General features: G+C 29.2%; 1 protein-coding gene across 1 annotated transcript in view; it reads right to left on the bottom strand.

The window, feature by feature from the left end:
• Positions 1 to 251: 251 nt before the first annotated feature.
• Positions 252 to 19113, bottom strand: part of Atet (ABC transporter expressed in trachea) — a 43488-nt gene continuing 24626 nt past the window's right edge. The window contains exons 3-8 of the mRNA XM_088183250.1: positions 6071 to 6370; positions 5435 to 6009; positions 4598 to 4828; positions 4117 to 4524; positions 3938 to 4038; positions 252 to 3529 (exon numbers count right to left, since the gene is read on the bottom strand). Coding sequence (XP_088039376.1) covers positions 3029 to 3529; positions 3938 to 4038; positions 4117 to 4524; positions 4598 to 4828; positions 5435 to 6009; positions 6071 to 6370 — 2116 coding nt within the window. The 3' untranslated portion in view covers positions 252 to 3028. The remainder of the gene's footprint in view (positions 3530 to 3937; positions 4039 to 4116; positions 4525 to 4597; positions 4829 to 5434; positions 6010 to 6070; positions 6371 to 19113) is intronic.

Below are 19113 nucleotides of genomic sequence, written 5' to 3'. Positions count from 1 at the left end.
CGACTGTAGACCTTAATGAAAGCCGATTAAAACATACAAACCTTTTTTTTATTCATTGACTTTTAATCTATTTATATATATTTTGAAATTATTACCAGCTATTATACTTTTTAATAAGATCCTGAGTTGACTGCACATTTCTTTTATTGAATAGCCTCTGTCGTTTCTTCTTCAATAGATTGATTTTTTTCTATGCTTTCGGCTATAGTTAACTCCATATTGATAATATAATATAATAATAAAAGAACATATTTGTATTTCTCGTGGTATATTTTTCACATATCAAATAATTTGAACATAATATTTTTTATTATAAAATTTGGTTTTGTATTTATCATTAATGTTACTGTATAAACAAATATGCATACAATATTATCACAAATTTCACTTTTAATAATGTCACATTATTCAAAAGCAACAACGATTGTTGATCTCATTAAAAATGTTATCGATTTTAAATCATCAACACAATGCAAACAATTATCCACATTCAACATTTCGAGATATGTAGAGACGCCACTTAAATGTTGTGAAGTTATGAAAGTAATAAGAACTTCATGAGTGATAAATACAAGTCGACGGGATTGTTACATATACATGTTTTTTTAAGTAGGCCATTTTACAAAACACTGCCAAAACGACAAATGCGTATTGTTCCAGTCCTAGATTATCATTTAAGTAAAATATGTGAAATAATCGAGAAGAAATGACAGCTTTTAGATTGTAATATGAAAGTTATGCCTTTCATTTTTTTTATTAACGAGTATCTATTGGGTCGCCCTATTTATATTGCTATTGCAATGCAATACAAACAAATCTATTATGCTGAATCTAGAATACAGCCAACGTACCGTATGTATTTATAGTTTTGACTAAAAAATACATATGCATTTCAATTAAGGAAAATATATGTATATACAAAATAAATCATCAATTGAGCCAACATCTCATTCAGGTTGTTATAGAATAGAATATTATAATTGACTTAAATAAAATAAATAATACGTATTACATTTTGTTATATTCATAACTTTAAAATGAGTGAATCGATGATAAAGTGAACTTTGATGTAAAAAAATATTAAACATATTTGTAAAAAATTGGATTTTAAATTATATAAAAATGTTCGAAATACTTGAGCAATCTATGTATTTACATTATTGTATATGATTAAATATAAAATAAATACGAATGTAAAAATTCTCACTATATTATATTATAACATATTGTTATGAGTACATTTTTTATTAATAAGAATCAAAATTGCTATGAGTTTATTTCAATTGATGCTTAAGTTTGAATATTGTGATTAAATTACAATAATTTATATGATAAATTAAACATTATATTATATAAGAGTGTAGATGATGAAAAAGTTATTATCTAATGATGTTTGAAAAAAATGATAATTAAAAAAATATAACGATTGGAATACTCTATATAAAATAATAAAATACCAAATCCATACACGATTTTCACATTAAAAATTCATTTTTTTTGTATTACATCATTTTCGATAAAAATATACAATTTATAATATACAAGGTAAAATATAGTTCGTTCATTATATAAATATAATACATGATAATATAATAATAATGTTCCAATATACACATACATAAATTATTTTAAAGTAACATTAAAAGTGTACACTTATCGAGAACATCACAATAATCCTAATGAGATTTTTCAACAAATAAAATTTCAATCACCATTAAGAGCAGTATAAACAATATTAAAATAAATAGCATATATGAATTTTATGTATTCAAAATAAGGTGCTTGAATGAAATTAAAAGAAACTTTTCACTTTTTCTATATTCCCTTGCATTATACTATACTTTCAGTATTTGGTATATAAAATATTAATTTATATTACGAAAATATAAATAATATTGAATCACAATACCACACATTACAAAATCCTACTAGTTTCATTTTTTAGATGCTTTATTAACTAATATTTGATAAAATTAATAAAATCCTATAAATTTATAGGCCGTCAATTTTAAGAAAAGAAATAAAATGTTCAACATTTTTATAATATATATAGAAAATAATGACTATTGATTACTATCACAAAATACGTATTGAACAATTTTTTGATTGGTCAATATTTACGTAATTTTTGGCCATTTTGGCTTTCAACTAGACATTGTCAAACTTCTAAAATCATCGCTTCATATCTTTACATAGACCATAGCACCAGCCTTTGATTTAAATAATCACATTAAAAGAAAATGTGATTAAGCTATTAAAAAAACTGTGTACCCTTCACATTAAATGCATGTCTATGCCACATTTCCTTATTAAAAAATGTCATGTAAAACATAATGAATAGTTTGCGTTTAACTTTTCAAACTCTATGGACTGATCATCATTTTATTAAAAATAATCAGCTTATACGACAATAGAAATTTATGGTCCTATTCCAAAGTGATTATAATAGATTATGTGATATGATTTATATAATATATAAATATATTATTAATCCATAAAAGTACAAGCAAAACTTTCTTATTAGATACATTTAAACTGTAAACGCATTGGATATCTTTATAATAAAATCACAGAAATTTTACAAAATGATTCTATAAAAAATCATAATATAACATAATCTACATAATATAGTTCTAAAGCCATACTTCTCATACCAACATTTGCCATAATAAGTATTACGTTTATAATTTGTAAAATGAGCAAAATTGCAATAGTGCCATATCGGGCAGTTATTGCAGAATGTTGACAATTACTATTCATGCTGATAATTAACAATGTAGATCATGTTGTTATAACCCAAAATCTATACCTTGAGAATAGATACACATTATCAATCACATCAAACCTGTGTAGTTTAAATACGATTAAAAATAATCACGGTTCTATATCGAATATAATCAATTAATGTCAAAGCCAAAGATCTAGAATATCTTGCAGACGATTAAAAAAATTACAAAACAATTCATTCGCCACAACGATAACACCTGAGTATTTTAATTTATACATCGATATAAACATGTAAGAACTCTTATCGTATCATTCTCACTTTGACTCTTAAAACGAAATAAGATATTATCCTTAAACCGACGAATATTACTGATAAGGCAGCTACGTCTATCCAAAAATTTGAAGCATCCATTGTCAACTCTTCAAGGAATTTCTTTGGTATTCTAAAGTGGCAGTATGCCTCGGAACATTTTAATTTCTCACGGTCGTAGCCGTACACTGAGAGCATGGCTCCTTCGTAGCCGTAGCGAACGTAACTGATGTACGTCAACCATTTGAGATACCCCGGTATGGTATCAAAGTTTACAAAGAATCCGGAAAACAGCACTATCGGTATAGTGGTGATGGGGCCTAAATACACACCGGTTTCAATTCGCATAGCAGCTCCGATTAACAGTCCCAAAGATTGAGCCACTAGTGCCGTTAAAATGTTTATGCCGCAGAACATTAAAACCCTGTTGACTTCAAGAGGTTGTCCCGTCATGTAATACACAATTACAACATAAACACCACTGAACACAATCTGAAATAAAAAATGACAATAATTAATAAATTAATACTTACTATAGATATGTATTATATTACAAATAGATATTACAAATAGACTGATGATTTTAATCTTCACGACAATAAGCCTATAAATTCCTGTTATTTCATCAGTACATCAGACTGAAGAACAACAATTTCTTGTATGTGAATTGACAAAAGAGACAAATATGTTTGTATTGATTATGTATATCTTAAATATTCAACAGCTGATGGGAAAGTAATACGGGTTGTTGTAAAACTTGTCAAGAAAAATAAAATTGTCGTTGGCTGTCAGTTAGGCCTTATCTTATTATTAGGTTTTGGTATATCAGAGAAAGCATAGAGTAAAGAATATCAATATAACATTCTTTACTCTATGAGAGAAAGTATAAGCATAACGTACCTGAAACGGTAAATCAGCCATTGTTTTCGCAAAATAGTATGCCTTTAACGAATACCAATAGTTAAGATGTTCCCGAATAAACACGTTCATTTCCATTGGAACTGAAATACAAAACATTGTTTTTAGAAACACATCAAATAAATAGCATTTTGAAAGTATAAAAAATATATATTGCTCACAGGTTAAAATGGTGGGCATCATAGCGGTGAACATTGTGAACATTACAGTGAAGAATATACAACCGGCGTTGCTCGTCACCTTTGCGGCGTCGTCTCCAATATTATAATAAATGAGTCCAATCAAAACGCCTACGATTACATGAGACAATAACCTGAGATGCGTCAGAGTCTGATCTCTCATGATGCTAACAAGAGTTCTTTTGTAAAGTACCCAGAATTGTTTCCACCCAGAAGTAGAAAACACTTTCACAGGTATCTGTGTCACACTTTCATTAGAGTCTAACAACGAAGACGTGCATGTTACGGGCGCCAATGTATCACCTAAATTTTTACCCTTTTCGCAATCCACGCTCACAGTCGTATCGTGTGCAGTCGCTTGTATCTCAACAACAGCACATTCAGGCTTAACTAAATAAACAAGATAATATTAAAATAGCTGCATTATGTCCGTAAGGTTTTATAAAAAGATTAAAGCACCAACCTGATACTGACGATTCGCTGGAACTACTGTGTCTGTTGATATTGTCTTTGGCGATGTTGTTGGTTAACCGATTGGAATTCGATGCTTGTTTAGTGCTATTTGACAAAGTGAGCGCTTGTGATTGGTTATTGTGCGGAGATTTTCTTGGTAAATTAATGCATTTTCCATTATTTACGGATACCACAAGTCTTTGAACCCAATCCCCATGTTCTCCACAAGCCACTTCCATTACTAAAATTAATTTAAAATATCATTAGTATTGATTGAGAATAATTGTACTTACTGTGACAAAGTTATCAATTGTACCAACAATACCATGTGGTTGCATTTTTATCACCGTTTGAGGTAGATTAAAGTTATAAAACGTAACCACTTTAATCACAGTTAACGTTAGTGTAATTAATGATTTCATCACAGCGAAGTATTGCACCAATAGCAAAAAAAAGTAAAGCAATAAACGCTACTTATTTTAGAATATATTTGCATATAATCAAATATTTTGACTTTGTGAACATATTGCCAAATTGCAAATCAATTCTAAAATTGCATACTTCAAATAAAAACATATTTGAAGACAGCCGATTGTATAAAACAATGATTAAATAAAGCAATTTCTTGTTATGATTTTTATTAGGAAAATTTTCTTTTTTTTTTTCGTTTTTAAGACATAAGTGTAATGTCATGAGCGGAGTATCCAAAAGACCCGTAAGTGTCTAAGATGAAAGTGGTATTAAAATATCAAGCAAAAATTTAAAGATTTTAGTTAAAGATAATAAGACTGCCACAAATCATAAAATTTTCGAAAATAAAATTATATTCTAAAATAACATATCTTACCATAATCAGCCGGGTTGTGATAGCTCGGACAATGTAAGCCCATAGATGAGAGGAACGGTACCAATCCAGGCACATTTCCTTTATATATACATTGACCTTCAGCCAATATATGCAAATAATCAAACATCTCAAATAATCTAGCAGACGGTTGGTGAATTGTGCAAATAATCGTTCTACCACCCCGCGACAGCGTCTTCAGCAAACAAATGCATTGAAAACATGACGAACTATCTAAGCCTGATGTCGGCTCATCGAAGAACATAACCGGAGGATTGTTGACAAGTTCCAATGCGATCGACAGTCTTTTCCTTTGGCCTCCTGACAACTTGAAAGTCGTTGTGTCAGCGCATTCGCTCAATCCGAGAGATTCTATAATATCTACTATCACAGCCTTCTTTTCTGCGACTGTCAAATCCTTTCCCAGCTTCAGATTAGCGGAAACCATCATCGCTTCCTTGACCGTGAGATGAGGTAGTAAGCAATCGTCTTGCATGATATAACATGATAATTTACGGAATCGTCTTAAGTTTCTATCTTTTCCATTGATTAGCACAGATCCACTTAAGTGTTTAGTTCTGAAATAAAATATCACATATTAGCTACTGTAATTTAGTGATTGAATTATTTGTGACTTACCTATAACCGGCTAAGATGTTCATTAATGTACTTTTTCCGGCGCCGGATGGTCCCATAATGGCAGTGAGCTCACCAGATCTAAATTTTCCATTGACGCATTTAAGTATCGTTTTGAAGCCTCGTTTTCTTCCTTCGGAAACTGAATATGACAAATTGATGAATTCAATGTCCACGGGCGGTCTTTCGGGTAGTTGACTGAGGGTGGTAAATGCTTTCTTTTGTCCATCTTCACTGTTGTTGTGCACTTTTCGAATGAGTATTCCTCCGGCAGCTCCATTGCAAATGTTGTTCTGTGATCCACTGAAAAGAGATAAGAAAACCACATTATTTAATGGAACAGAATTCAATTAATTTAATTGAGTATATTGCTCTATATAAGTCAATATTGGTTTCTTCATATACATAGCAACACAATAAACTACACAATTATACGAATTCTAACTTTGTTAATGTTGAAAAACAGTAAGTCATATACATATGTAGTCTCTTCAACTATCATTGTAAAACTAATATGTGCGTTCAAAATCGCAAAGCTTAAGAATATGTAATGCTGTGATAGGATAGACCTAATGATACTACTACCCGTCAGCCCCACTTCCAATTGCTAGAGCATGGTCGCCTGCTCGCGCTACAACAAGTTTCGAAGTTAACGCTATTTGTAATATAATTGTCGATAGATAGTGCCAATTTCGATATTAATAGTATTTAAACTATTTACATAAGCAGCGTTTGCACAGCTTTTGATAGCTATTGACTGTTTAGACATATGGGTTTGACCGAGACGGTATAATATTTTTGCTTAGTAGTTTTAGTAAAAACTCCACTTTTAACTATTCTCCTAAGCAAGCTTGTTTTAATCAGGTATGCATATCAATTCACAGGTTTTGAAAGGAAAGATACTATCTAAATAAAAATCTTGTTGCGCAACCAAATACTTAAATGTAAATTATAATGTTTAAGTGTTGCAAGCAAATAAATTATGCCATTTTTTAAAAATATTTTTCAGAACTAATGGCAGAGTTTTTTTTTAATCTTCCGTAGTAACCTGACGGGCGTAAGCCTAATACGTTACAACAGGTTAAATCAGTATCGACTGGGTGCGTCAATCAGACATAAATAATACCCAGAAGTGTTAACTACCATACTGAAAATCTGGAAATCGGTGACATATAAACTATTATGTATAATATAATTTATAATTAATAGATGTAACTTTGCAGTTGGGTCAGCTATTAATAATAGCGCATTTTTTTAAATCAAAATTCGAGTCTTCTGCAGGGAACTGAGCCCGTAGCTTCTGGGCAGCTAGTCTAGGCCTTGTATACTGTGCTATTCCAACCTTGCTTGACGACTGATAACTTAAGTAGTCAGTTAGAAGCCGAAAGAGCGGTTTGATAAAAGTTTATTGCACAAACTATTAAGTATATGTATGTACATTAAAATGCAGATGTTAGTATCGAATGTAGTTGAATAGTAATCGAATGAGAAGTCGTAGAGCAGTTATGGAAATAGAATCTCTCTGAAAGTCTCCGGTTCCTCGTCTCTCATCTAAGTCGATTTGGCCAGTCTTAAGACCACGTGTCACATCATTTAAATTGGTATTTCGAGGAAGTTTGGGTGAATGGGAGAAAAGGCTTATTTAGAACCAATTGCATTATTGATTAGCTTTGCTTCCGATCCATATCTAAGTGAAAGCTTAACTCAAGGTGGCCATTCCTAATAATTATAAAGAGTCCTACTTTTTCTAAATGCGTGTCTCAAAGCTTATGAAACAGGGCTTTAAAGAGTATTGTGTGGCGTGTTTATTGTGTAATTCTTGGGTTTTCCGAAATGAAAATTATATAACCTAAACAAGTTAAGTTTAGGTAGCAGATATATCTATGATGATAACATTATATTATTTTATTTTAAAATCACGTAACTAAAAATCTCATACGTATATTATATTACGATTGAGAACGTTAACCCCACGCATTAAAAACCTATTTATAGAACGATCTTATGATACTTTATCGCATCCTTAATCATCTGACATTTACTAAGGAAATAAAAATGTTCATTCATATCTTATAAGATCTATGTATAAATGTCTGCATATTATACACATTGTATTTAAATTAAATACTTAATAGTGGTATAATTCTTTTAATGCCACTAGCAATTGACTACAGCGAGGGTCGTTTTAAATTGACCCTAATAAATGTAATAATGTTTAATTTTTTTCTTTGTTATATCTTTTCCGAGAATTTTCACCGCAATAAAAATATTTTATTAATATTTTTTTTAATTTTGGTCAAAATACCGCAAACAGAAGTTACGTAGTGTATGTATGTATCATTAGAACGAGGCGATGATAAACACGGAAACATTACACATCCAAAATGTACTGTACCAATGTTAGCACAAGTGTACTCTAACAGCGGTCAGTACCATGATAAGATATGTGTATGAACGCAATTCGCCAACATCTGCTACTAAAACGCATTCGTTGTAAATATTATATTTGTATATAAATGTCGACATTCTGTAGATACGGTAGATGTAGAATGTTGATCGAATTCAAAGTATTTGGAGCTTATATAAATAGAATAGGCGTAGAACTGATGGATTAAATGAAACGCGCCCACAAAGCGTGAAAAAATATAAATAGTACTCATAAAAATATACTAAAAATGCTACGGTAAACATTCACGCTAGGTTGTGAATATATGCTCACAAAAACATGGTCGAAAAAATAATTAATTCGCCTAGTGTGCGTTTATAGGTCAATCTGCTAGATATATAATAGTATGACAAGAAAGTTCCAGGATTGTAATTATATGACAATATTCAAGGCAATGTATTTAATTCTACTAGTTTAACACGATGTGTTATAACGGAGTAAACACAATAAACTACAAGCAAGTAGTGAGACACCAGAGACCTGACTGAAATCAAGACTGTAAATTTCTGACATATATTTTATTATTATAAAAGTATCACGGTTAAAAATCAACAGATATTACAATGTAAACGACGTAATTCGGGTTTATTTTAATTGTTTATCACTATATTCATCTGTGAGATGAAGGAAATTTAGGAAAACTTAATATGAGATGGTCTATCGGAAGTATAATTATGAATTAATAATCACTAATTTTGATCTCTCAGACACAAAAGAAATTAAAAAAAACCACTATCGTTTTTATGGGATTTAAATCCAGGTTTTTAAAGGTATTATTCACCGACTTATATCACTAGTCTATCGCGCTAGTAATGCTGGTATAACGTATGTATTAGGATCGCATGCCTTGCGAAGAGTAATGTAAGATAAACGACTGTCTGCTGCGCCAGATTAATTGAGAAGGCAATATTTTTTTCATTAGCGTCGTATAGGATAATTTCATTTAGCATTCAAACCTTGGTATATCAGGTATCAGTCATTACCTTATACCACTGGTAAATGATGTTCATATTTTAATTAGTATTAGATTAGTAGAAAACTTGATATTTGATATGAACACATTTATTAGGATTTTAAAACGAATTAATAACAAATACATAATTAGGATTCTGTTCGAAACCTTTCTAGCATTAGTCCTTTAATCGACAGTAGGTATACTCTATTTTATATTTATTTTTATACAAGTTGTTTTTATTTTTTAATTATATTTTTTTTAATCGCACAAATGACACCGCGCGATTATGACGGCGTACATATCACGGTGCGCGATTATGATGGCGTACATATCACGATGCGCGATTATGACGGCGCACTTATGTCAGGGCGCTGTTGCCCGGCGCGCAAAGGACGAGACCCATTTAAACTAGCGGTTAATATGTGGCAGATGAAAAAATACGAAATGTCAATTATGCGTCAAGCCGACGAGAAAAGAGATGGCTCATCAATTAAAATTTGAATAAATCACTTAAATATTTTAAATTTAATTTCCTAAAAAAACATATTGCATGAGACAGTCATAAAAGCCTGTTCACGCAAGTTAGAAATTTAAAAGCTTGAACTGCCTATAAATCGGCGCCACATTAGATCGCAAAAATACAATTAAAAGCAGCTTCTTTTTTAATATAAAATATTATCTTATTTTTTGTGGCAAAACCAGAACGTTCAAAATAATCAAATGTGAATTCTAATCGACAACTTCAAAGGTGACAAGTAAAACTCATTACGAATATGGCGAATTCATTTATTAAATCGTTAGAGCTATAGTAACCGACAAAAGCTAATGTATAATATGTATATTCGGTTCGGTGATTATTGCGCAGACATTGATATTAAGCTGTTATTAAAGTTTATAATAAACAAAATAGATGTCACTGATTCACAGAATTTGATTTTAGTCTGATGTCTCACTACTTTCTTATAATTTTTTGGTTGATAATCATAAAATGATAACCACACATAAGCATCTACGATTTTTTACTTATTATACTGTTATAAATTTAGCTATATCAGTAACAAGGGAAAATTATGTAGATGTAGACTACAATTATTCAATCCTCGACATTGTAGAGGATTGAATAATTTTACATAGAAAATTAGTAAGTGTTAATTTGTATATATATTTTTTATATTACAAAGTAAAGTGTAATAATGGCGCTTTGTGTCAATAACTTTGATTTAGTGATGAATCATTTCATGATTCCAGTACATATTCGTCATTGTATGACTAAATCCCAATCAGTAGATTATATAACGTGATCCATTAAAACAATGATCATTGTCTTTAAGATGCAAAGGGCAAAAATATTTTTTTATAATTAATTTGTTTATATGTATCATATATCGGTGGCCTTCTAGATTTATCCGGTTGTTTTTTATCTTCGTTATTTTTACAGAACAGAATCAGTTAAAACATTTTGCTGTATTTCTTTTAATAACAATGGAGATTTTTATAAATACTTTCTTAATGCATAATGTTTATTAATAAGCATTTAATCGATTTTAATATTATTTTACGCTCAAAATATTTAAGATTAGTCCCGGAATTTTTTTATCACATTTCACACATTGATCCTAAAAAATATATACGTACATACAATCATTTGTATATCATAAAGTAAAACATGACACATCCGATTCGATACGATTCTCGAATTACCGCAGTATCTGAGGAAGTCTATGTATTATAGATCATGCGAAAAACGAATTTCGCAAGGATCACGTCCCACGCGAAATTCGAGAATATGACGTAAACAAAGTGAGAGGAATGAGGCCCTTACCGAATTTGCAAATCATAAGATAAATAAACGTCGATTAAGATACAATATTACATCCATACACTGATGTAATTTATTCGGGGTAGTTCGTTATTGGGGTGCACGCTTTTGTGTTTGGTTTGGAAAGCAAATGTGTGAGGCGCAGTTTCCGCGAATTACGTTTCATATGCTTCGGATGACGTGTTTGTTTCGGGAATTCGTTTTTTTCCTTTTGGGAAATTATATAGGGATGTGCGGAATATATTAATTTGCAAGCTCTAAATTAATTCGTGGAATAATCTCGGTAAATACTCAATGAAGCTTCTGAATTAATTATTCAAGCAAAAGATTGAATGATTAATATTACAGATCTATAAATTTATAAATTTTTAATTATTATAGGAATAGATTTAAAATACTATTCTTTTTCTTATTATTGTGGTAAACATATTAATATAACAGACAAAACTAAATTGCTCTCCCCTACATATTATCAACACATTTAAAACGTGAGTTGACATACAATACATTCAAATATCATACACTAATACTACTTTACCATCTTCCGCAAATAATTTCAAAATTTATAGTAGATCAAAATAACTACATAATGGTTGTTTACTATATTTTAATTATTTAAGAAATTGACGCATTTAAGATCTAAAAAAAGCGGCAAAAACAACTGTATGGTAACCACAGAACAAAGAATGTAGTAATAGTAGCTAAGCAAAGTGTGCATAGAAGAGCGATGAGGTACAAAGAGTAAAAAATATAGTTAGCATAAGACTATCATCTAGTCGCATCTACTATAAGAGGAGCTAAAAATATTGTTTTACTCTTTGATATGCAAACATTAAAAATATACCATTAAATTTTTTAATGAGTGTAATATTATTATTCACATATATTTAAAAATGTTATTAGCATATATTTTGCAGTGGCGTTTTTAGAGCCCCAGTGCAATTTATATTTATAGTTTTTCGAAAATAATTTATAAGTAAGTTTAACATTAAAAAGTAGATGTGTTACAGCATTTATAAGCTTAATTTATAGATAAATGTTATTTTAAATATCATCCACTAGCTCTACGAAATAATTTGAGTGTTCTTTAATTTTTGGTAGTCTTAAAGTACTTGCAAGATTAATGTATTTCGCACGACCTCAGAAAATTCATATAACTTCTGAATGAATTAAAAAAAAAATATATACAAGGTTTAATAAATGCTTAAAGATGATTTTAATCCAAGCATTAAATAAAATAAAAATATTATACTGTCACCGTTTGGAGATTCAGACACATACTGAGTTTATTATTGTTAAGAATGTATATTTTTTTAATAGTCAAAGAAAAGTCACAATATAGGAAAATCTTAAACTAGAACATTTAAATCTTGTCTCCATTACCTTTGTGTAGATTTACATATTTTTTAATACTTCCTTCAATCTTAAACGATGGCTCGTGTTATGATCCTCTTATATAAAAGGCGCAGATCAGGGTTGACAATCTAAATGCGTATTTAAAGACGTAAACCTATTCAGTACGACACCTGTCAAGGCTGTTTTAGTAATTGCGGACGCACTTAGGGTCACTGCATACATTGTACTATAAAAGCAACGTACTACGTTGTATATAAATGTCTATGATTAGTTATCCGCGTAAACTATTAAAAAAATATGATATTTAAACTAGAATCAAATTACAAATTTGCCCTAATTATAATCAATTACACAATAGTATTATTTGATTAATATGTATAGCAATCAACCAATTAGTATTAATACTTTTAAGATCGATTTGTATTATAAACAATGAACGTTTAATGGGATATTTATTTTTATTACTCTGGCATTCGTGATGATGATTCACCAATTAATATATTTAAAGCAAATGCAAGTTACGATAAAAATATAATGTGAATCATATGTATTTGTTCGCAAAAAACTATTACAATCGAATAAGCTCGAGATAAACTTTGTGCTTTGTCTCAAATCTCAGTCTAAAAACTCCAGTCATTGTCAGCTTCATACAAATTACGAAATAGGTGTGTTAAATCACGTTTATTGCATTTAAAAGGAGTGCCCAGCTATATAAATATATTTGATAACATGCATTGATCGACAAAAAAAATCAGTATTCTTAAACATTATCTGGTTATCTAATAATGCAACAAATAATAAAGAAGTACATTGGATATTTCTCATATATTTGTATTATCTTGGACATACTACTACTATTTCAATAAATAAACTATAAAATTCACAATAGTAAGAAAGTAATCATGACTTTGATACTGATGATAAATTATCACGATATCAAGATATTACTGATTTTTGATATGCAATATATATTATAGAATAAAGATGTGCGGTTGTAAAAATATGTATTATTCATTTACAATACAGATTATCTTTTTATTTTATTAATTATGTAAATTTGGGATTCTCGTTTGCTTTTGAGAATCTCAATGCCGTCATATGACTAATGTAATTGATAGTGTTTTATTCACCTGTATTATTAGTATCACTCCCTTTCACTTCTGTTTGAGTGACAATAGAAACGATATCCGATACGATATGACACGAAACGATATAATTCAAGTATTGAAAATCCGGATAATTTGAATCGCGATCAAACCACTCCTCGATGTTTATAGGATCGAAATTTTTAAAGCATTTTAAAGTTTTCATTATTCTGCATATTTAAGATATATCATTTAAAAATAAGCTTTTCCACGATTGAACAAGTGTTACTGGCTTTACTTTTGACCGACATTGTACTATCTATATATAGCATCAACATTTTTCCTTAAGTTTATTATTGATTACTAATATTTTTAAGTCAGTTCAAACACAAACTATTAATTATCCAACAATAACATAATATGGACTTGCCCCAATTTCAAAATCAAAGGCTCATATAGGGAATTCAATGGAGACATTCATTAAACGATTTTTGAGAATAAAGATATCAATAAAAAAGCCGGTCAAAAGAGCATGCGTCAAATGAGCGCCGTCAAATGAGCGCTGCAACATAAGCGTTGCGTCAAAGCGCTTAACAAAGTAACGCTGTAACAAAATAGCATACGTCAAATGCACAGACAGTCATATGAGCGCTTTACAAAAGAGGGCACGTCATAAAAGCGCCAAAATAGTTTGAGAAAATCAAGTAATGAATATTTTAAGAATTAGGTATAATTCCTAAAATATTCATTACTTGATTTTAAATTATAAATAGACTTTCGAATGTATGTATAAACATAAAAAAACAGCTGTTTATTGCAAAAGATGTGCTGAATATGTTGTTTAGAAATTTATAAAGAATAGTTTATTAATAAATTAAGTAACTAATATATTTTAAATAAAATATACAAAATTGGCAAATAAATGTTTATAATAATCTTTGGACACAGCTCAAATAATTCTGATGCTGTCGAACACAAATACAGTGTTCCACATATTTTATCTCAAATAAAAAAAAATGTCTCGGCAATATCAACTATTTTTTTATCAGACAGCTTAAAACAAACGTTAGAGTTGTTCCAACACTAGAGAGTTATGTGTAAAAATTACTGAGAGATCTGTTGACTAAATAGTAAAAGTAAACTTACGTCAAAATAAATAAATTTATAATTTTATAGATAAGGATATATATATATATATATGTATGTGTATACATTTATACATTATTTACCTTTTTTATGTAAGAATAAAGCTAGATAAAAACATATGTATTTATAATTATCTATATCTTGCTTTAATTATCAATATGATTTCAAATATTTTTTTTAGAAATACAGTGTAAAATGTCATTGATTTTTATTCAGGAATACTAAATATTGTAGTATTTCTATTATTAGCACAGTTCCTATAAAGTTTGCTGGGAATTTCATGAACTTAAAATTCAAGTCACATCAATATTTATATATGGGAAATCACTTTTAACTGCTAGTTTTTACACAATACAGAGATTATGGAAGAACTAAGTTTATAGTGCTACTTAAGCGTTTTGTTATCGAAATACCGTTGGCAATATATGTACATATATTATTTTTTATTTGGTTGGTTTATTTTGTTACACATTATATTCAATATCCCCACAATAATATCTAGTAATCTAATTTTGAACTTTAAAAAATATATATTTAAAATCCGTTATATTCTATACATATTATTAGGTATATTATCTCAAACAATTTACATCTGTCAACAACAGCGACTGGCACGAGACGAACAGCATTTATTTGCATAAACGTCTGAGATGCCCAACAAAGAGATTCTCCGCTTTTGTCCCATCTTTCGCGAATTTTCCAGCCGCGGGTCCCTATTGATCGACTGGGAAATTCTAGCATTATACGTGTAAACTAGGTCACCGCTCCCCCTCAGAGCAAGGTCTGACCGAAACCCGGTTTTCTCCCACGAATCCCGGTTAACCCTTGGCAAAGCTTTACCTGAACAAGTTAACATAAGAGATTCGCATCAAACACACATTTTTAACACGACGAGTAGTCGCGCAAAAACTGCTTTTACACAACATACATACATAATTGTATACAGGTATGTTGAGATAAAATGGTAATGAGCTTGGCGAAGATTAGATTGGTTAACAGGTCAGGGTGTATTTGTGACACAGTTGTGTGAAAGATACAACAAAAAGGTTAAGAGAGGTCTTGCTTGTGGTTGATTATGTAATCAAATTCAGAAAAATAACATATTGTGTCTGTTACAATAATAATACGGATTATTTATAAATGTATCATGATTAAAGAATTCCTGAAAGGTGCAATAAATTATATGTAATGGACTTGAAGGATGTTTTGTGCATGGGCAGATGTGAAAATAAAATATCATAATGTTATGCTCTAAATTTACAGTAAAAATGTACTATAAAATAAATGATACATTTTATCTCTCGTTTGTTTTATAAAATTGTTCAGTTATAAAATTCGTGTCATACAATCGCAAAACGACAGAGGCACGTGATAAGATGTTCTATTTTATAAATTTCAATGTAAGCTTTTAGTTTGATCCGTCATTAAAAAAAATTTTCTTACGATTGAAAAACAAACAAATCGTCTATCAATGTAAAATCAGATAAATTAATAATATTTAATATTCTTTCGATTCAATCGGAGATGCTACCTCATTTTAATCATTGACATGATAATGGACGAAAAAGAAGCTACAAGATATCCAGTTTTAAAACAGCACATATGTGTGAAGCAGCAATCTTATCTGATATATTTAATTGTTAATCGTAAAAGTCACAAAAACATTCGCTCAATAAGACAGGAATTGATTTGCCATATAAATGCTTCTATCATTGTCAACTTTACGTCACAAGTTATGAATGAAGCATCCAAAACACCAATATGCACTAATTTAACATAAGATATAATCTATGAGCATTAAATGATAATGAAAACTAGTGTTAAAAGATAGTCTATACATACATATATATGTATATTAACATGATTATATATTACAATTGAATAAAAAACAAATAAAATATATATTACTAACTTATATTAATTGACCTAATAAGTTCACAATATATTTATATAGTTTTATTATATAAAAACTGGGACGACTTGGCTCTTGTCGCCACCCTTTCAATTATTGTTCTCCGTCCATTGTCTGCCATTCAGTAACTTTGAACTGTTGAAATTGAATCGAAACCCAATTATAATATTCTTTTGAATTTATAAATGCCCTATTATTCAAGTTTAATATTATTTTCTTAGAAAAAGTTTGTAAAATATTCTAGAGAAATATATTTTTTAATACCCAATTGTTAATATTATTCTTTAGTTACCAATGTTACCTATATTTTATTTGTTGCTATGAAATTCACAAATTACATAAACACGCGATACCAAATTGCGTATACAAAATATGGTTGCCTTGTACCAAACAAGAATACAGTAGAATAAACTTATAATGAGTATTTGAATCGTTTTTCGCACATTGCTATATTCTTGATATAAAACCTATTATAAGATCATTAGATAAATAAGTAATTATTGTATTATTATAGACATATATAGTAAGATAGTGCTTAGGTAAAATTAAAAGGTTTTATTATATACAATTGCAATAAGAGTTAAAAAACAAATTAGGCAATATATAAATACAAAATGTATTTATAATCATTATTTATTATTTTTTTAAAAGCTAAAAAGCAATTGTAAAATATTAAAAACGTCTATGCATGTGTAGCAGAATAACTGACAACGTTTACAAGGTGTTACTAATTATAAAATTCACGGTCGTTTTTGTAGAATATTTAAAAAAAATCTGCATCTCTACCTATATAAGGTACAGTTGACTCAAGAACTTCAGTTGTTTAAGAGAATATTCTAATGAACAAATCTTAATTAATGCAATATGTAATATTTAGTACCAATGTTTCTTTAGGATATTTTTTTACAAATAATTTACATAAAATATATTTAATTTAAAATGAAACTATTTTATTCACGCTATATTATTTAATTTATTTGTAATGAGATTTACATTGTAACACAAAATTTAAATTTAAATTACACAACATATTCTATACGACTGATTAAAAAGTTCCTATTCAAAGCCTGTTTAAAAAAAACCGTTTATCTTTTGTACATTAAAAAACTAATTTGATGTAATTCAAGTTAAGTTGTATTGTAAATACATATATAATAAAAATTAAAAATACTGTATTTTTTATTTTTATTATATAGAATATAATAAAAATAAAAAATACAAAATCAATTTATGATTGATGAAACAAAAATAGATAATTGCGATGAATTTTTGAGTAAAAATATATTATAAAAATAAAATAAAAAATAAATAAAATTAAAAAAGCAAGTTTTTCTGTTTTTATTGTTTTATACAAGCAAAGTAGACGAGTGGTATAAGTCGCTGCCTATTGACTAGAAAGACCTGGGTTCGAATCCCATACGGACCTTGATGCTCTTTAATTTTTATTGTGCCTGGTAAATCAGAATTAGTGATGATTTTACAAGTATAATTCCGACCCACTATCACAGATTAAGTTTACCTAGATTTTTCTAATCTCATGCATTAATATTGTGCTAATTAATTAAAATCGATCTAGGTCGTACATATTTGGTATTAAAATTCTCTGATAATGAGCTATTTTAACCAATAGAGATTGTATTATATGTATTACTTATAGGATGGAATAGCGTGGTCCGTAACGTCTCAGACTAGTAATTCTGAGGTTGCGAGCTCGAGCCCCAGCAGCGACACTTTAATTTTTATTTATAAAAATGCGCTATTACTAAAAAAACTGGCCCCAGATGCAGTGATTTTCATTGATTATAAAATGTATGGCACATAATTAATAATATATTATAGATGTCACCGATTCACAGACTTTCCATCTGGTAATTAATACTTACTTGTAGGTATTCATTATGTCTGATTGACTTACTCGGTTGATTTAGATTTGCCCGTTGTAAAGCATTGGGTTTGCGCCTGTCAGATTACAACGAAAGATTTATTAAAAATAAATAAAATAATTAATTAAAAAATCACGTGAGAATAAATCAAATATCAAGGTTTCCCACTTCTACATTTTAGATATTAAAAAGTCTTTAATTAAGAGAATATCTTATATGTATTAAATAAAAAATAAAATCACTCGCCCATTTGGGTGATAAACACTTCATAGTTATTTATATTAAGATGAAATAAGTCTCCTTTGTTATACATAGTAAAGTTATACATAGGGGATCTTATTTTTTTATGGAGGGAGGAGAGGTGTATTATCATATAGCGTTCCGTACCATACGGTCCGCTCGGACACTGATAATATCGAACTTAGCACGGTTAGATAATAATTA

This window comes from Plectrocnemia conspersa, unplaced genomic scaffold (assembly GCF_051122295.1).
Source record: "Plectrocnemia conspersa isolate PC_06_02 unplaced genomic scaffold, ASM5112229v1 ptg000003l, whole genome shotgun sequence".
Taxonomy (NCBI): Eukaryota; Metazoa; Arthropoda; class Insecta; order Trichoptera; family Polycentropodidae; genus Plectrocnemia; species Plectrocnemia conspersa.
This window is presented reverse-complemented; position numbering and strand designations above follow the sequence as displayed.